General features: G+C 43.5%; 1 protein-coding gene across 1 annotated transcript in view; it reads left to right on the plus strand.

Moving 5' to 3' along the window:
- The window catches only part of LOC102867787 (leucine-rich repeat-containing protein 38-like), a 49,482-nt gene extending 30,326 nt beyond the window's left edge, over positions 1–19,156 (plus strand). The window contains exon 2 of the mRNA XM_006883708.1: positions 18,903–19,156. Coding sequence (XP_006883770.1) covers positions 18,903–19,156 — 254 coding nt within the window. The remainder of the gene's footprint in view (positions 1–18,902) is intronic.
- The last annotated feature ends 1,595 nt before the right edge of the window (positions 19,157–20,751 follow it).

Raw genomic sequence — 20,751 nt, forward strand, 5'->3', positions numbered from 1 at the left:
TTTTGCTGTCATGTTGTTGTGGTGGTGTTATGTATGCCAAGTTTGGCATAAATACCCATAATTGACCCTCTATCAGGTTTTCAGAGACAGTAAATAACATGGGAGGAAATTGTGTATCTGTCTCCTAAGAAGTAACTGATGGATCTGAACCACGTGCCTTTTGGTTGGCAACATAACTTCTTAGCACTAAGCCACCAGAGCTCCCTTCCTTTTTCTTACTAGTAGTGATATTCCTGTTTTCTGCTGCTAAACCTGCTCAATTTAAATTTGATGGGATGACAAAACTAACCAATCCCATGATGAGTCATTTACACTCCTGGATCATAGGGCCCCACCCGACCATGTGGGAGAAATCAAAGCTAGTGGGCTCGGAAAGCCACTTTGAACACACAAATGGTAATGACTGTGAGAATGATGCAGTATTCCACACTGTTGTACATCGGGTTCCTGGGAGTCAGAATTGACTTCATGGCACCTGACAACATTAGGTAGGAATGATTGATTGTTCATGTGGTTGATATCAGATCTTTTCTTTGGCCAACATCTAATTCTATCCTACATGGATACTTTCCAGTCTCGGAGCAGTTGGTTAAATGGTAGGATATTCCCCTTCCATGCAGGAGACTTGAACTCAATTCCTGACCAGTGGAATGCATCCACAGTCACTAACTTTTGGCTACTGGAGGCTCACAGGTTGCTATGATGCAAAAGGGCTTCTGAAGAACTTCTAGACTAAGGTGGACTGGGAAAAAAGGTCTGCTGATCTACTCTCAAAAATCAACCACTGAAAACGATATGGATCACAGTGATCCCATACCCACTCTATCACGTGGGTGGTTCAGGACTGACACTGCTTTGTTCCATTGTGCATGGGGTCACCATGAACTGAGAGCTGACTCAACAAAAGCTACCAACAGGATAACGGCCTTCAGAGCTAACCTTCCATCAAACTGGGGAGTCAGGATGTGCTGCTGGGAGTCTGGCCTTGGGTATAAAGGGGCAAAAATCTGTTTCTATTTCATGGTTCTTTGGGTTTGGAATTTGAGAAGGCTGCCAGAGAGGACCAGGACAGAGTTTTATAGGCACAGGCTGGCTCTTCTTCCCCTAGTGAAGCAGATGCAGAGATGGGAGTGGTGAGCTCTTCCCAGGAGCAGAGGAACTGCTACCCAGTGGTTCAGGAGAAGTAAGTGTCTATGCTGGTTTGGAGAAACCTGCCAGGATGGGAGGAAACGTCCCACCTTCCTCTTGAGTCATAGCTTTGGCAGTGCATTGGGGTGGGGTGAAGTGGGCTGGATCAACCACACTCTTTCTCCAAACCCATTTTGTCACTATGAACTTCATATATCTTGGTAAGACTGGCAAAGCCTTGCAAAGAGCTTAGACAGGTACTTTATGAAAAGACAAATTGCCTGTGAGCACAATACTATGCTGAGCTCTTAATGGAAATTAGAGAAATGCAAATAAAACCAACAATACACTCTCTTTTGACTTTCAGGGACTCTCACAACCTTAAAGTTAATAGACATGTATAACAGAACAAGCCATTGTGATTGTTTGTATTCCAATTCATATTGACCCTGCAGGACAGACTAGAAGCTGCCCCGTAGGGTTTCTTTCCAAGGATGCCATCATGGAAGCAGACTGCTATATCTTCCTCATTTGGAGCATTGATTGACTTTGAACATCTGACCTTCCCTGGTTAGCAATCAAGCACTTATCCACAACTCCACCAGAGCTCCTTAAGGAAATGAGAATGTTCCTAGCAGCATTGCTTCTTAGAAATCAAGGCCTAGTAACAAAAAACCTGAGAGCACATGGAATTGAATTAAGTAAATCTGTAGCTTGCCTACTCATAAGTTATCTTGTAACTGGTGAAAGTGACATTTTATCTTTGTTAAATAGAAAGATTTTCCCCAGTATTGTCATTCTGCAGAGTGTTAGAGAATATTTGGACACTTTGTATGTACATAGGCTGTTAACTGAAAGCCTGACAATTTAAACATGGCCAGTGCCTCTGAGGGAGGAAGGTGTGGCCATCTGTTCTTATGGAGATTACAGCCTAGGAATCCCTATAAGACAGTTCTCCCCAGTCACAAGGTGTCACAGTGAATTGAACCAACTCAGTGACACCTAACGACAAAACCTTGATAGAGAGAGAGAGGGGAAAAAAAAAAATAGGACTCCCTGGTGGCACGAATTATTATGTGCTCAGTGTTCAACTACTTGCTGTGAAGTTGGCAATTTGAACCCACCCAGAGGTGCCCTGGAAGCCAGGATGAGTGATCTGCTTCTGGAAGATCATCTCAGCTTGAAAACCCTCTAGTGCAGTCCTAATCAACACTCACGTGGGGTCCCCAAAGTTAGAATCAACTCACCAGCAAGCAATAACTTGTTGTTGTTGTTGTTATTGTGTACTGTAGAGTCAGAACCAACCTATAGCTGACCCTCTGGTGGGTTTTCAGAGGTAGTTAATTGCACAGGAGGAGATTGTCCATCCTTCTCCCACAGAGCAGCTGGTGGCCTTGAACTGATTGCTTTTGGGATTGCAGCACAGCTTTCTGCAAATAGGCCACCAGAGCTCAAAGAATAACTACCAGAAAGGGGGGGTGGGATATAGAAAAACACAAGCAAACATGTTAACTGTGGATTTGAGGATTCTTTTATTCCCCTTATTTCTATTGTCTGAATGTGTACACTGGTGTTGCATAATGAATAGAAGGAATTAGGAAAACAAATGCTGTTTCTAATGACAAGAAGCCCTTACCAGACAGAGCCATCACTGGGCTGGGCTGGGTAGGTCCTGAGAGGCCAGGTCCCTGGAAAGGCCAGGGAGAACCTCTGGCTCCGAAGCCAGGCCTGCAGGCTTGCTTGCTGGCGAAGGGCCCTGTCCTGCAAGAGATTAATCTTAATCTACCGTCCCCCGTGTCACTGTCTATTTCGAGAGAATGGCAGTTCCTCACCCTCTCTCCATCTCAGGTGTCAGCTGCTGAGGAGAAGCCATTAGTCAAGGGGAGAGAACCTGGCGGGGTGGTGGCAGGCGAGGCCCTCAGGTGCCAAGGCCTGTGCTGGGGGTGGGTGTTGAGTGGCAGCAGAGCAAAGTGGAGCAGTTTGGGAACAGGCATAAGGGCATGGATTTCAAGAAGGAGGAGGGGGGTGTGAACAGGGAAAAGATGGGAATGCAACTTTCTCTTCCAAAGAGTCCTGTTGGCTGCAGCAAGAATTTAGGGCATCTTGTCAGATGGAAGCAGGAAGCCAAGTATGAGGCTATGGCAGTTTTATCAGTGATGAAGCTGACATTTCAATCTCTCTCTGAATCCCATGCCTCTCTTTCATTGAATTCTAAAGTCACTGGCGAAACTGTGTTATCTGTTGAATGCAGCACCAGTTACTATTATTTAAAAAATAATCACGGGCAACTTGACAGCACATTGACAACAACAACAGTAACAATCTGTAATGAATAGGACCGGAGCCCTGGTGGGACAATGGTTAAGTGCTCATCTGCTAACGTACTAATGGAAAGGTTGGTGGTTCAAATCCTTCTCATCTGCTCCAGGAGAGACAGACAAGCTGCCTGCTTCCATGAAGATTGTCGTTGACGAAATCCTCTGGGCAGTTCAATTGTATCTTGCAGGGTTGCTGTGAATCAGAATCAGTTCAATGGCAGTGGTTATTCATGCTTATTTGTTACCAATTGGGGGGGGATTTTTACATCTGAGCTGCATTTCCTGAGGACTGAAAAAAATCAAACCCACTGCTCCTGAGTCACTTCCGTAACCTCATAGGACAGACTAGGATGCCTCTGTAGGGTTTCCATCTTTTTCAGAGCAGACTGCCTCATCATCCTCCTTCTCCCATGGGATGTTTGTTGGGTTTGAACCACCAACCTCCTGGTTAACAGCCAAGATCTGAAGAAGGTAGAGGAATCACAGCATTTTTGCCCCTCAGAACTAGCTGCATTGATGTTTTCAGACCCTTGGTTTGAAGGGTTTTGTCTACTGAACACATTGCAGTTTTGAGTCCTAGCAGAGTCACAAATGAGCAGGTGGACTGCTGACTGGGCTTTTTTGACAATTGAACACCCGACCTGTCATCTGGACCCTCGTGCAAGCTGCACACCAGAGTCCTCCTGGCTTGGTCAGCCTTAACTTGTTCTTCCATTTGTGTGTGGAAGACATTGGTATTTGTCTAATGCACATTTAGTATGTACCAGGTCCTGCGCTGGGAGCTGTGCGTGTAGAGATGGGAGGAGGGGTGGGGAATAAGAAGGGAAGGTCTGAGTCAGGAACGGGGAGACACAGGAAGCACTCAAGGAAGACCCCTCAGAGGGGTAATTTCTGAGTTGATCCTTGAACAGAAATCAATTTCTCCAATTCCCCTCATTCTGAAAAGGGCAAATCTTTGGTGGCCTAGTGGCAAGAAGCTCTGCTACAATCCCAAAGGCACATGGTTCAAGGCTGCCAGCTGCTCTGCGGGAGAAGGATGGGCAATCTCCTCCTGTTTGATTAACTGCCTCTGGAAACCTGTTGGAGTGTCAACCATGGTTTGGGGAGGGTCAACTATGGGTTGGTTCTGATTTGATGGTACACAATAGCATAGCAGCAAAGAGCAAATGACAAGTATTTCTGACTTTGCAAGCCTGTGGTCCCTGTAACAGCAATTCATCTCTCCTGTAAAAGCAGCCACTATTGTTGTTGCTGCTGTTGTGTGCTGTCAAGTCCAAACTGACTCATAGCTGACCTTCCAGTGCGTTTTCAGAGGCTGTTTAATGGCACAGGAGGAGATTGTCCTGCATTTGAACCACAGGCCTTTGGGATGGCAGCACAGCTCCTTACCACTAGACCACCAGGACATGGCTCTTGTAGAAAGCATCTAAACAATAGAAAGAATATGAAGAAGGTAGTAAAAGTCATCAAAATCCTGACCACCCAGAATGATCATTGGAAAAAATGATTATTATTTTATGAATAACATACTTTATTCAACAAACACTCAAAACTCATAAAAAAATATGATTGGTTTTTGGACTGTAGTTGGACAACTTCTGGGTTTTTTTATTTGTCCAGATGATGATATTTCATAAAAAGAGCTGATAAAATATTTAAATCAGGATATAGAGCAACCCTGTCAAATGGAGCCAGTGGTCCAGTTGTCATAGTGACACATGTCAAGGGTCTGCTTACTTACGTGTACTGCCTGCTGGGCCCCTGAATTCACCAGGTTTGTGTTTTAGGTGAAGAAGAGAAGATATTACAGGATGGTACTTCCCAAACGTGGCTCAGTGGCATTTAGTCTCGATTCTCAGAGACCCTTAGCAAATTAAGAACAAGGGCAAAGGGATGAGTTGTTTTTTTTTTAAGGCCAATGTATTTACTGATACTTAATGAGGTACTCATGACAGAAAGCTGGCCCAAGCAATTTGTGTTCATTGGTCAATTTGTTATCCTGACTACTTGCCTTGTTGCTATCATTGTTGGAAGCCATGTCATTGGTATTTCAAATACCAACAGAGTTTCCCATGGTGGATAGATTTCCGTAGAGCTTCCTGATTAAGAAAGACAGAGAAGGACCTAGTAATCCACTTTGGGGGAAAATTGGGCAGTGAAAACCCTCTGTAGAAGCAGATGTTGTCCCCAGCTACCTAGCATCAGAGGAGGTGCCCTTCGCATGTTTCTGAATTAGCAAGAGAAGAGAGTGCCTTTCTTTTTATATATATATTTTTTAAATTTTATTTTCTTATTTTTGTGTGTGTGTACCGTCAAATCAGATCTGACTGGTACAGGAGGAGATTGCCCCTCCTTCCCCGGCAGAACATCTGGTGGATTCGAACCGTGCACCTCTGGGATTGTAGTTGCAGCTTCTTGTCAGTAGGGAGAGTGCCTTTCTAATGACATTGTTCTTGTTAAGTGCCTGTCAAATCAGTCAGTTCCAACTCAGAGCAACCCTGTGCTTTTGTGCCTTTTTTTTTAAATTGTGCTCTGAGTGAGTGTTTACAGAGCAATTGATTTTCCACTCAATCCTTTATATAGATTTTGTTCTGTGGTGCATGAATTACAGCCCCAACATTGTAACAAGGAAATGCTGGTGGGATAGTCCATAAAGAATTGTGTTGCTAAAGCCAAGGGTGGTGCAGACAGCAGCAGAACATTGTCTCATACAATGTCAGAATATGAGCCTCTTAGGCTGAAGAATATAGCATCAGGCTTGGAGGAAGGCTCAGCCTGGGATTTACAGATGACCCAACTGACTGACCCAGAAACAACCTATGATCAAGAAGCAATGATGGTGAAGGAGGAAGTTCAAGCTTCTCTGAAGGACTTGGCAAAAAATAAGGTCCTAGGAATGGATAGCATACCAGCTGACATGTTTCAACAATCAGATGCTGCCCTGGATGTGCGTATCAGGTTGTGCCAAGAAATCTAGAGGACAACTACCTGGCCAACTGACTGGAGGAGATCCATATTTATTCCCATAAAAAAAAAAGGTGACCCAACAGAGTATGAAAATTATAGAGTAATATCACTAATATCACATGCAAATGAGATCCTGAAGATTATCCAAAATTGACTGGAACAGCACATTGTCAGAGAACTACCAAAAATACAAGCTGGGTTTGGAAGAAGCCATGACACTAGAGACATTATTGCAAATGTCACATGGACCTTGATTGAAAGCAAACAGTACCAGTGGAATGTGTCTGTGTTTCATTAACTTTGCAAAGGCATTTGACTGTGTTTATCACAAATTGTGGCTAACCTTGAAAAGAATGGGAATCCCAGAACACTTGATTGTGCTCGTGGGAAACCTATACTCGGACTAGGAAGCAATCCTTAGAACAGAGCAAAGAAAGACTGCATGGTTCAAAATCAGGAAAGGAGTATGTCAGGGATGTGTCCTGATTCTGTATTTTCTTTTCCAGTTTATATGCAGAATAGATCATTCAGGAGGCTGGGCTTTATGAGGAGGAATGTGACATCAGGATTAGAGGAAGACTTACCAACAACCTATGTTGTGCAAATGACACAGTCTTGCTCGCTGAAACTGAGAAGTACTTGAAGCATTTGCTACTGAAGGTCAAGGACTGTAATCTTCAGTATGGATTGAAGCTCAACATCAAGAAGACAAAGATTCTCAACACTGAGCCAATTGGCTGCACCATGATGGATGGAGAAGACACTGAGGTTGTTAACAATTTCAACTTGCTCAGTTTTACAATCAACTCTTGGCCCCAGGAGTCAGGAAATCAAAAAACAAATAGCATTGGAGAAGTTTGCTGTAAAAGACCTCACCAAAGGTGTGCCTGATCCAAGCCATGATCTTTGCAGTTACTTGCTATATACATCAGAGAGTTGGTTAATGACTAAAGATAATGGAAGTAGGATCAATGTCTTTTAGTTGTGGTCCTGGAGAAGAGTATTGAACATATTTTAGAGTTCCACGAGAAAAAGCAGGTCTGCCTTAGAGAGAATGAAACCAAGTTTCTCCTTGGAGGCTAGGATTTTGAAGCTCCATCTCACATACTTTGGGCATATGGCCAGGAGGGACCAGTCCTTGAAGAAGGATTTCATGTTTGGAAAGGTGGAAGGACAGCAGAGAGGAGGATGACCCCCAAATGAGATAAATTGACACATTAACTGGAGTAATTGGGGGTAGGTGTGTCGGAGTCAGATTGGCTCAGGATAGGGCAGACTTCAGAGCCATTGTACATAGGGTCCTTATGAGTGCAGGCAGCTTGGTGGCACAACAAAAGCAAAGAGGACTTGAAGCATTTACTGATGATACATACTCAGAGATTGCAACTTTTATTGTGGATTATATACCTCAACATAAAACAAATCTCTTCATAACGGAACCAATATACAGCAACATGATTGATAGAGAAAAGATTGAAGTTGTCAAGGATTGATTTACTATCAGGCTGTAACTCCTAATTTAAATAGACTAGATGGATTGATTCAGTGACTGCAGTAATGAGGATAGGTGTGTCGGAGACAATGAGATTGGCACAGCATAGAGCCGGGTTTAGGGCTGTTGTACATAGGGTTGCTATGAGTCACAGGCGACTCAACAGCACATAACAACAATATGAGTTGTTTAAACAATAATGACACACATTGACAAATGAAAACACAGTTGAAGTCTAAGTATGCTTCATAACTACCATTTTTAACCTCTTAAAATTCTTTAACCACTGCACCACCAGAGATCCTTATAATATCTTCCTCTCCCTAAGCAGAATTTGAACAGCTACATTTTGGTTAACAATGAGAGCTCTAGTGGCCTAATGGTAAGAAGCTGTGCTGCAATCCCAAAGGCACACAGTTTGAATCTACCAGCTGCTCCACAGGAGAAGGATGGACGTTCACCTTCCTGTGTGATTTATTGTCTCTGAAAATACACTGGAGGGTCAGCTATGGGTTAGTTCCAACCTGAACGCACACAGTTTAAATTCTTGGTAATGGTTATCCATACTTAGCCTACTGATTAAGGATTTGAGAGGTTATTCTATATAGGGGGTGCTGTCCTAGACTAGGAGGATGAATCTAGCATGGTCATCGATCCACCGTTACGGGTTTGAGACTTATTCCACCTATGACTCTTGGCCATATTCTCCTTATTTGTCCCTAGCCATCCCTCCAAGCTCAAAGATACACTCCTAACTATTGATTGTGTACTCACTAGACTATTTTTTTGAGAGTTATCCAAATTGGCAAAGAGGAGATAAAATTATCTCTCTATGCAGATTGAGATAGTTAACAGTTTTAGTTTACTTGCCTCCACGGTCAACACTCTTAATAATAGCAGCCAGGAAATCAAGAGACGAATTGCATTGCGAAGTCAGCTGTGAGGGGCCTTTCAAGAGTACTGAAGAGCAACGATGTCAGACTGGAGACTAAGGTGCGCCTGATCTGGGCTATAGTCTTCGCAATTACGTGCTATGCATCAGAGAGTTGGACAGTGAATAGGGATGATAGAAAGAGAATTGATGTCTTTGAGTTATGGTGCTGCAGAAGAGTGTTGAATATACCATGTACTGCTAGGAGAACAAACAGGCTTGTCTTGGAGAGGGTGAAGCCGGAATGTTCCCTGGAGTCAAGGATTCTGAAGCTTCGTCTGACATATTATGGGCATGTTGCAAGGAGGGACTGGTCCTTGGACAGGGACATCATGTTTGGCAGAGTGGAGGGGCGGTGAAGGAGAGGAAGACCTTTGATGAGATGGATCAATTCTATGACTAGAGAGGTGGGAATAAGTGCGTTTGAGATGGCTAGGTTGGCACAGGATAGAAGAGCGTATAGAGCTCTTGTACTTAGGGTTGCTATGAGTCACAAGTGACTCGATGTCACATAACAACAACAACAACAATGCAGATAATATGATAGTATACTTAGAAAACCCTAAAGATTCAACAAGAAAACTACTGGACATAGTTGACCAATTCAGCAAAGGATACAAGATCAACATACAAAAATCAGTTGGATTTCTCTACAGTGACAAAGAGAATACAGAGCCTGAAATAAGAAAAATAATACCCTTCACAATAGCTAATCACAAGATTAAATACTTGGGAGTAAATGTAACCAGAAGCATCAAGGATCTATTCAAAGAAAATTACAAGACATTACTACAAGAAACAAAAAGAGACCTGGAGACGTGGAAGAATATCCCTTGCTCATGGATAGGAAGACTCAATATTGTGAAAATAGTAATACTACCAAAGGCAATTTACACGGTCAATGCAATTTCAATATAAATACCAATCAACAAGATGGAAAAGGCAATCTCCAGTTTCATTTGGGATGGAAAGAAGCCCCAAATAAGCAAAGCACTCCTTAAAAAGAGAAACAAGGTAGGAGGCATCTCACTCCGTGATTTCAAATCCTACTACACTGCCATGGTGGTCAAGACAGCATGGTACTGGTACAATGACAGACACATAGAATAATGGAATAGAATTGAGAACCCAGAAATCAGCCCATCTACCTATAGTCCACTGATTTTTGACAAGGAGGTGAAATCAGTTAAGTGGGGAAATGACAGCCACCAGACTATTTGGACAACCTTTGTCTCTTCATTGTCTAGTTCTGTAATGCCATACAACTGATGCTTAGTTATTTATTATCGTTCTCATTTCTTGATGTAGCTTCCTTGTGACTCCTTTTTTGGACATTAAAAATGTCTTGAGACTAGAGACTTCACTTATTTGGTATTGCACGTAAGAGTGTGGAGAATCAGACGTTTTGGAATGAAATAAACGAAAAGGGTATTCAGAATTCTTACTTCCCTACTTAAATAGAATGCAAGTTGCCTAAGATTTCTGAGCCCATTTCCTCCCTACTGGATGAGGTTGGTACCTCTAAGAGGGAGGTAAAGAAGAAACAATGTGTTAAAGATTGTGCACAACTCAGGACATAGTAGGTGCTCAGTGGATGGTGTTCACCACACACACTTACATTCATACATGCACATACACATACACAGGAACACATATTCATTTCTGCCAGTTCAGGGCTTTAAAGAGTGGAGTTCAGAAAGTCCTAGCTGAATTACCCTAAACTGAGAGATGCAAATTGCCTCTCTTTCCAGAAAACCACCAGTACCTCCTCTGTCTCTTCTGCCTTCCCCAGCTCTGCTCCCCAATCCCTATGGAGAGGGCTTAGAAACAGGAAGGATTAGGACAGAAGGATGAAAGGAAAAAAAAGATCATAGGGAAGCAGCAAGAAGAATGTAGTTACACTGTCAAAATCATTGCTCTTGAGCCAGAACCGACTCATAGCTGTCCCTGTAGCAGGTTTTTGGAGACTGTAAATTACACCAGGCCATGTTCTTCACAGTTACTTGCTATGCATCAGCTGGGCAATGATTAAAGATGACAGAAGAATCGATTCCTTTGAGTTGTGGTGCTGGAACATACCACAGACCACCAAGGAATCAAATGGGTCTGTCTTGGAGAGGGTGAAACCAAGTTTCTCCTTGGAGGCTAGGATCTGGAAGCTCTGTCTCATATCCTTTGGGCATGTGGTGAGGAGGAACTGTCCTTGGAGAAGGACATAATGCTTGGAAGAGTGGAGAGACAGCGCAGAAGAGGAAGACCCTGGATGAGATGGATTGACTCAGTGACTGGGGGAATGGTGTAGATGTATCAGTCAGTGAGACTGGCTGAGGACAGGGCAGGCTTTAGAGCTCTTTGTACACAGAGTTGTTATGAGTTGCAGGCAGTTGATGGCACATAACAGCAACAACAAATTACACTGGAGGAGATTGTCCATCTTTCTCCCATAAAGTGCCTGGTCCATTCGCACTTCATGCCTTTGGGTTAGCAGGGCAACTTCCAAACAACTAAGCCACCAGAGTGCCCTTGTTAGAATGTAGGGACTGTAATTAATGTGCCATGAAACAAAATCTGTATAAAGAATTGAGCGGAAATCCATCTGCTCTGTAAACTTTCACTTAACGCACAATTTAAAATTTATAAAAAAATAAAAGGAAAAGAAAGACATGGACAGAGGATTGCTTTGAGTTGGAACTGACTGACGTGACAGGAACTAGCAAGAACAATGTAATTAGAAAAGCCACTCTCTTCTCTTGGTGCTTCAGAAGCTTGTGAAGGGCACCTCCTCTGATACCTGGATCACTGGGCGCAAGCTCGGAATCGGAAAATATGAATAATAATAACTACAGTTTTCCACCCTGCCGTGTACCGTGCGGTGATAACTATGTGTATGCTACCTCATTGAATGTCAATAACATCCTTGTGAAGTGGCTCTTCGGGTGGTGGTTTCCACGGTGTCACACAGCATTAAGTGGCCAAGCTGGGACCCAGCTGAGTGTCTGTTAAAATACTCTACACACCTATATTAAGAGCCATCTGTGTTGCCCTTCTCCTGACAGGGTGTCCAGAGGCTATGACAGTGACTTGACCTGTCCTCTTCCGAAGATGGGGCCTGAGACCAAGGAGGTTGCTGGAGAATTTCTAGTAGAGTTGGATTTTTTCCTTTGCAAAGTCCTGCTGTGGGAGAGTGAGTGGATGCATAGAATAGTCAGAGGCAAATGAGACTGAGGCCAGTCAGGGTGGGCTTTGCTGTTCCATTGCTGTGCGGCTTTGAGCAAGCCCTTTGACCTCTCTGTGCCTCAGATGGATCACCTGTAAGATGGGAATGACCATGAGGACAGCAGGCGGATCCAGTGGACTGGTAAGTGTAAAAAGTCTAGAGCTCGGTGCCCGGTTCCTGCAGAGCCAAGTGCTGTGGACAGATTAGCTTTCATTGGCTATTTTTAACTCAGACAGCTGAAGGGATGGTGGGTCAGGAGAAGGAGGGTGAGCATTCCAAAGTCAACTGGGGTCATGGCAAGGCCTCCTCTTCACCTGTACCTGCCTAGACTGGCACAGCCTCTCTGACTTTCCCACCCAAATCCCCAGGTCCTCTGCAGGCCTTCTCTCTGCTGCTTACTCCACTTCCCCCGTTTCTGTCTTGACATTTCCTTCTCTGTGTATGTCCTGTCCCTCCTTTCAGATCCAGCTCCTTGAGGTCTGGGCTGTGTCCTTTTCTCATTTTCTATCTGTCATGGCACCCAGCAAAGGGCCTGGCCTGCTGGGTGTAGTGATTGAATCCATAACTGAATGCCAGGTGGCTAAGAGAAGGTCTGCCTTAGGAGCTTCCTACATAGCAGGCTGTTTCATTCTGAAACAGGTTCTCGGCTGGCCCGATTTTGATAATGTCTACAGAAATTTCTGCTTGCCATAACTGGGGGTCTACTGTATTTGGCATCTTGCATTGTGGGGCCAAATGGGACATCATCGACTGCGTCTGGAGATGCTTTGATTTCTGTAACTGGAGCCTGCCACTGTTGGTATCTCGTCTTTAAGGGCCAGGGATGCTGCTAAGCATCCTGTACTGTGGAGGGCAGACCCATAAAGAAAGAATGATCTGAACCCAAGTGTGTCAGTAGTGCTGAGGTCTGAGAAACCTTAGTAAAGTTGGGTCCTGCAGAGATGAAGGGGGGGGGGGAAATCCAACTAAAACCAAACCTGTTGCTTGTTGTCAAGTCAGTTCTGACTCACATCGACCCCATGTGTTTCAGAGAAAAACTTCTCTGTAGCATTTTGTTGACTGCTTGTAATCATTGTGATGGCAAATGGTAGCCTCTCATGACACCACTGGGTGGATTTGAACCATCAACCTTTGGGATGGTAGTATGCATAAAAAATGCAACCGGGGGACTTTGCAGGAGACAAGTGAGTAACTCAAAACCAGACACACACCCCTTCCAAGTTCTGCAATTGGCCTCTAGCAACAGTGCCCTGCCCCCAGCTGATGGGCCCTCTGCCGGACTGACTCCCTTTGTCCAAATCCACCTATTTCTCCACCTTTTGTGAGCTACAAAATCGCATTAAGGCCGTGTACCTTATCATGATAGCTTTGCTGAGCGTCGCGGCAACAGCTCCTATCTCTGGTGGGCTTGCGTGTGGGCATTTTTCAAACAAGTCACTTTTCTTCTAGCCACAGAGAAATATGAGGTGACATTTTCTGAAAACATCGCTTTATAAAAATGCCAAGTCTAATCTCAGGGCACAAAGGACATTGTTGAAGTGAGAGTCAGCTTCAGCGAGCCAGGCTGTGATTTGAATGGCAGGCTTTGGAGCCTTGTCTTGCTGGCTTGCTGTTGTTTTCTGGTTAATTCTAGTCCCTGAAGAAGAAGGATTTCAATAATGTTTCTCTTCTTAAATGATCACTTGGTTTGGGTGTGAAGATTGCATATAATCTATTAGCTTTAGAAACTGCCTGTGTTGCTTGCCGTCTGTCACTGTCCATCTTGTTTATGATCGTAATGTCTTTGGCCGGGTCGAGGGAGGTGTTAGGAGACAAGGTCATTATTTTCCACTTGCCTGTTGAAGAAAACAATGTCTACAAGGGAACCACAGTACAACTCTGTACAACAAGCAATGGCTTACTGAATGGAAAGAGGCAAGAGGAACTTCTGGGAGTACAATTTAAGACACACTCAGAGGCCACCTTCTTGTCAAATATTAACATGATTATGAAACAATAACAACGGAGAAGAATGTGCTGCTTAGAACAACCAACTCTGGGAGATCAAAAGGGCTGTTTGCTTGAGAAAAACAAGAAGGGACAGGGAAACTGGAAGAATGGAAATGAGGAAACTAGGGGGGAAATGGGGAGAGTGCTGACACACTGCAAGGATTTCAGGCAAAGTCCAGAACAATTTATATACGAGCTGTTAATTGGAAAAACCAATTTGTTATGTAGGCTTTCACCTAAAGCAGGAGAAAATGTTGATGAGAATGAGAAGACTCATTGCCATCGACTCAACTCCAACTCCTGACAATGCAGAAGAGTGGAATCATGGCAGAGAAGAATCATGCCCCACAGGATTTTCAGTTGCTGATTTTTCTGAAGTAGATTGCCGGTTGGTGGCCTCAAACCTCCAACCTTTTGGTTAGCCACCAAGTGCAGGGACTTACGTTTGTTGCTGTTGCTTGCTGGCTACAGAATGAAACATTGTCCCCCTCCTGCACCATCTTCATGATCAAGGGTATGTTTGAGTGCATTGTTATGGCTATTGTGTCAATCCGTCTCATTGGTGGTTCCCTTTGTTTTTGCTGACCTTGTACTTCAACACTTGCAATGGCCTTTTCTAGTGACTGGTCTTTCCTAATGACAGGTTGAAAGTAAGTAAGCTACACCATCCTCATTTTTAAGAAGTATTTTGGTTGCATTTCTTTTTATAGTAGGTGTATTCTTTGCCAACATCACAGTGGCAAAGAATATTGAATATATGGACTGTTCCACTGCTTATAGGAAGCTCTGGTGGCTGAGTGGTAAGGAGTTGCACTGCCAACCCAAAGGCAGGCTGTTCAAATCTACCAGCTGTTATGGGGCAAAAAGTTGGGCCAACTCCTTCTGTTCCATTTACCATCTCTGAGACCTGCAGAGGGTCATGTTGTGAGTTGGTTCCAACTCAACAACAGTGAGGGAGTGACTTGGCCACAGGAAACAAAACAGACACACACACATAACCCAGGCCTGTGGTCCACGTAGTCAATATTCTTGGCCAAAACCTTCATTTGAAAGGATCAGTTATTCTGTCTTTTTCACTGTCCAGTTTTAGCACACATAACTATGGGATGGAAGAGACCATGGTTTGAGTCAGACACACAGTAGTCGTCAAAGTCACTTTGAAGAAAATTCCTTGAAGCAATAAATAAAAACCCTCCTTATGAGGCTGGCACTGTTATCCCCATTTCAAAGTTCATTGTTGTTAGCGCCGTTGAGTAAAGTACAACTCTTAGGGACCCTACAAACAACAGATATGAACCCTGTCCTATTTTGTGCCAACCTCACAATCTCTGACACGCTCAATCCCATCGCTGCAGTCACTGTGTCAGTCCACTTAGTTGAGGGTCTTCATCTCTTTCACTGTCTCCCCACCTTTCCAACCATGATGTCCTTCTCCAAGGAATAGCCTCTCCTAGCAACATGCTCAATGTATGTGAGATGGAAATTTGCCATCCTTGCCCCCAAGGAGCACTCTGGCTGCACCTTCTCCAAGACACATCACTTCTTTTGCCAATCCACAGGACACTTAGTACTCTTCGCCAATACCACAACTCAAAGGCATACGTTTTTCTTTTGTCATCCTCATTCATTGTCCAGCTTGCAGAACATTAACAGGTGATTGAAAAAACTATGGTCTGAATCAGGGGCACATTAGTCCTCAAACTAAAATCATGCTCCTCAGTATTTTGGAGAGGCCCCTGACTGCAGACTTTCCCAGCACAGTATGTCTCCTGCTCTCCCTATGGCTGGTACCAAGCATATAATTGTGGATCTAAGTAAGATAAAGTTGTTGATAGTTTTAATCTTTTCCATCTATTATGATTATTAGAAATGATAAATAAAATTCTGACCTCTTTAAGAAAAAGAAACTGTAAGAAATGGCCATCAAATGTAATCTGAGAAGATCTTATGATCTCTGGTCTAGTTTCTTCCCTGGCTGCTTAATGTACACACTGCTTCTGGTAAAAGAGGGAGGAGGTCTGGTTGTTAGGCAACAGGTCCTCAGGGGAGGAAAGCATCAGTGGGTTGACTGCAGGCTATGTAAAAGGGAGGCCAGGACAGAAGGGGAAAGGAACTTCAGATACTCTCGCCACCTCCTGCTTCTGAGGAGGAAAGGTACACGAAACCTCCAACCTCCGGTTTCAGGACCAATTAGTAGAGCCATTCTTTGCTGGGAAAAGCTGGTTAATTAGCAAGGTGATTCTGACTTTTAGGCTAATGCTAGAGATAGGCTGAGGGGGAACTTAAAACCTGGGAGCGCTGAAAAATAATAAATAGCAAGTGAAGGTTTGCCTGAGAAGTTGAAGGGAAGCATAAAGTAGAGATTGAAACCAATTGAGCTTCATGCCAAAATGGTGTCTTCACTTCTCTCTCGTTATCCCTTCCGGAGCTGAGGCCTTGATAATTAAAGGTAAGCCTGAGTCTCCAGAGCCTAGTTTTTTAGAGTGTTTGGCCTGACCACTTGCCAGCAGTGTTGCTAAGGGCAAGCTGTGTAATCTCTCTGTGCTTCAGTTTTCTTATCCATGAAATGGGCATAATATGACGTAGAATTTACCTCATAAGGGTATTGTGAGCACTGAATTATAAGTGCATGTGGCACTTAGAATAGTATCTGTCACATAGTAAGTGCATAAATATGTTAATTATCAGTATTTTACTTTTCTTGCTCCTTGGTTAGGAGTCACATCATCAACCCAAAGACAAGTGATTTGAATCTGCCAGGTGCTCCATGTGAGAAAGATGGACAGTATCCTCCTGTGTGATTTATTGCCTCTGAAAATTTGCTGGAGAGTCAGCTGAGAGTGATGACACATGACAACAATAATAAAAACACTTCCAGATCAGAGGCACTTTTAGGCTCTCTCTGCATTTTAATGTTTTTATATAGAGATAGAGATAGAGGTAGAGATAAAGATAGAGAGATGATATAGATATAGATATAGATATAGATATATAGATAACACTTTTATACAGATATACTTTTATATATTTATACTTTTATATATATATGCTTTTATGTATTTATACTTTTATATATATATATTTATATATATACATACACACACACACTTATATAGGAGGCTTGGAAAAACAATGGCAGTGATTTGAGATTGTATATGTGTGTATGTAGATATATATATGTTTGTGTGTATACACACATTTGTGTGTGTTGATATATAGGTATATATACACATGTGTATGTGTGGTGTATTATTCGTGCTATCAGGACAGATATATTATTTTATTTTTTTATTATGGTTGTTTTAAAATAGACTGCAGTGGCTTGATGCTATAAAAGTTTGTATCTTCTGTTCATGTCTGAAGAGGGTTGGGGGGAAACTTTAGTGGTGTAGTCTGTAGACAGTTGTGCTGCTAACTCAAAAGCCACATCTCTCTGGCAGTTTGAACCCACCAGCAGCTCTGCAGGAGTAAGATGGGTAGTCGCCCATGTGATTTACAGCCTGGGAAACCCATCAGAGAGTCAGCTATGAGTTTGAATGAGGGTTGATGGGGCTTGAGGAAAGTTTCTGTTTGTCATGTTAATGAAAGAATTCCGGCTGAGGGAGAATTCATCTCAACATGGATTTTTTCTCTTTTCTGTTTCATTGTTGTTACTGGCTCCTACTCTTGTTGATTGCAAGCCCAATGACAGGAAATGCTTCCTCATACTGCATCATCCTCACGAGAGGTTGCGAGTTGGATTATTGTGATCCTTAGAGTTGGCACTGGCTGAGTTTTGGGAGGCAGGTCCGCAGGCCTTTGTTCCTAGTCCATGTTAGTCTACAAGTGCCGCTGAAATCTTTTTAGCATCATCACAGCACTTAGCCCTCTGTTGCCAGATGGGTAGGGGCTGCACCCGATGTACATTGACCAGAAGTTGAAGCAGGGGCTCCTGAGTGGGAAGGTGAGACTCTACCACTGAGTCACCAGTACTCCACCTCCTCTGCTCACTCTTGTCCCCCTGGTTATGTAGTGTTTCCGAACACCAAACCCTTTCCAGATGTCTTCACCACCTCATGTGTTCTTCCCATTGCTTATTCTTTCAAACACTCAAAAACCTCACACTCACTGCCATCAGGATAATGTCAACTCATGATGACCCCACACTGGATTTCCAGGGCTTTAAGTCACAGTGAGAGGAGACTACCCATCTCTTTCCGAGGAGCAACTGGTGGATTTGAACCACCTTACCAGGTCACCAGAATGCCCTGCTGAAATATCCCCTCCTTGCTACCTGCATAAAGAGCCCTGGGGATGGAGTGCATTATGTGTTGGGCTGTTAATCAACAAGTCAACAAGTTAGACACACGAGATGCTCTGAGAGAGAGAGATGTCAGTCCTCTCCCTTGAAATCTGACGGAGGGCTGTTGTGAGTAGGAATAGACACAATAGCAGTAGGTTTGGTTTTGGTTCAGACCACCTATCTGAAGAAAATTCCTTGTCCTAGCAACTCTTTAGTTTACATGGTTTGTATATTATATGTATCATGATTGTAAACCATTTTCTATATTACTCATTAAAAGGTAAGCTGTATTAGGACAAGGACTTTGATTTGTTCACTGCTTCACAGAGCATCCTCGTGCCTCTTAAAAAGTTTAAATTCCTTTCAAGTTAACATCCCTTTCTACTTTTTTAGGAGATGGGGGGATGCCCCTGTGTTGCTGGTTTTGCAAGTGGCTCCTTGCCAACTTTTCAGCACTCCTGTACTACAACCTAAACGTGCCCACCTCCATCTCTCTCTCCCCCCACTCTCACTCCCACTCCCGCTCCCTCTCCCTCTCTCTCTCTCATTGTCTCTCCTTCTGTCTGCTTTTCTCATAGGCCTAGACGAGATCCAGTGCTCACTGCCCATGGAGAACAGGAGGATATTCCTGCACGAGCTGTCGGAGGCCAGCTTCAGCGAGTGCAAGTTCAGCCTCTCACTCACGGACCTGTTCATTATCATCTTCTCTGGCGTGGCTGTGTCCATTGCCGCCATCATTTCCAGCTTCTTCCTTGCCACTGTGGTGCAGTGCTTCCATAGATGTGCCCCCAACAAAGACACTGAAGAGGAAGATGAGGATGAGGAGGACTGAGCCACCCCTCCCATTGTTTGCTTTCCAGCATCCACACCAGTGAGTCCTCTCCAAGCAGAGAGGGACATGCTGCAAACAGAAACCAGCCTCCCTGACCTGAGTAGAGTTCTGCTCCTTGTAGTGTCTTGGGCCCTGGGAGCCCCTCGTAGGCCTTTCATCTCAGAGTTTAGGTCAACAGAGTCGAAGATCCCAGGAGAGATCAAAGGAAGCATTCCTGAAGGAGAGTGCCTGAAGTTTGAGGTGTGTGTGGGCAGAAGAGCAAGTCATGCTTCAAAGCTGATGATTGAAAACCTTCCACAGAGATTTGAAGACCGGCAGTCTTTGAATGAATAGATGATTTTTTTTTTTTGCCACTTATTTCTCTGACTTGCACTTGGAGATCAAGTGTCTCACTCCTCCTGAGAGACAGCAACTTGAACAGCAGCGATTCAAGTTCAGATCATTCACCGTGGGAGCAGGAATCCTGCTCTTTATATAATGGGCCTTAGAAGCCTTGCTGATATTATGCAGAGAACGAGTAAACTAATGTTTAACTATAGTGATGCCAAGAAAAAAGTTAAGAACTGACCAAAGGTTTTGTTTTAGTTTTAAGGAATTTATTTTCTTTTTGTTGCTGGGTTGTTTTTTTTTTTTTGTTGTTGTTGTTGTGTTTTTTTTTTAGTATACAGCTGGACACAAGCAAGTTGAACAGTTTCTCTGTGCATAAATCAGTGGCATTAATTGCCTTCCAGTTTTGCAAGCATTCTTTACCCTCCCTTACTGAATTATTCCCTCTCAATTAACATAAACTCACTCCCCCAGTAAGTTGCTATCATTTTTTTTTTTACTTTATTGTGAATTTTATCTCATATTGATAGATCGTAAAAGGGCACAATGCTCAAAGCAGAAATCCTTTACTAGATAAGCTACACTATTGTTTGGTTTAAGAAGATTTCAGAGAATATTTTTGGCTTAAAGTTTAGCGATGATCTCAGGGTAATTGTTTTGGGAGTTCCTCCAGCCTTCATGGCTCCAGAAAGTCTGGATTCCATGGGAATCAAAGAGTTTTTGTTATTATATTTTTGTGAGTGGGTTGGGAAAACTTTTATTGACATAAATAAAACTCTGATCCTGATCTTAAGAGCTAGCAGCCTGTAGAATTTTGTACAATTGTGATTGTTTCTTTGCTCAGACTTACTCTTTCCTCCAAAGTACAAGCAAGCTTTTTCCCTTTGCCACTCCACACTCTGAGTCCATCCTCAGACAAGTAATGCTTCATCATCCTGCTGTTCTTTAGGCTGCCACAATTCTGGACCTGACAGCCCCCAAACTTGCAGGGAGCTTTCCCAGAGGCCAGGATTCCAGTAAGCAGGTTGCACTGGACCAAATGTTAAACCTTGGGACTTGGCTTCTGAAAAACCTCCGTCAATAGCTTGAGGGTGTGTGTGACACTTCTTTGCAGCATTGACCGTGACAGGCAGTGTTTTTCAGAATGTGGATTGCGGCTCTTTGGTTCAGAGACAATGTAAAACAGACAAAATCATGTGAGCTGGTGGATTAATGCAAAATGACTTGTGTTAGAAGCACTGGACCATGCTAGGGGCTGAGACTTAAAC

The sequence above is a fragment of the Elephantulus edwardii genome, unplaced genomic scaffold (genome assembly GCF_000299155.1).
Source record: "Elephantulus edwardii isolate Elephantulus edwardi_28Jun2011 unplaced genomic scaffold, EleEdw1.0 scaffold00028, whole genome shotgun sequence".
NCBI lineage: Eukaryota > Metazoa > Chordata > Mammalia > Macroscelidea > Macroscelididae > Elephantulus > Elephantulus edwardii.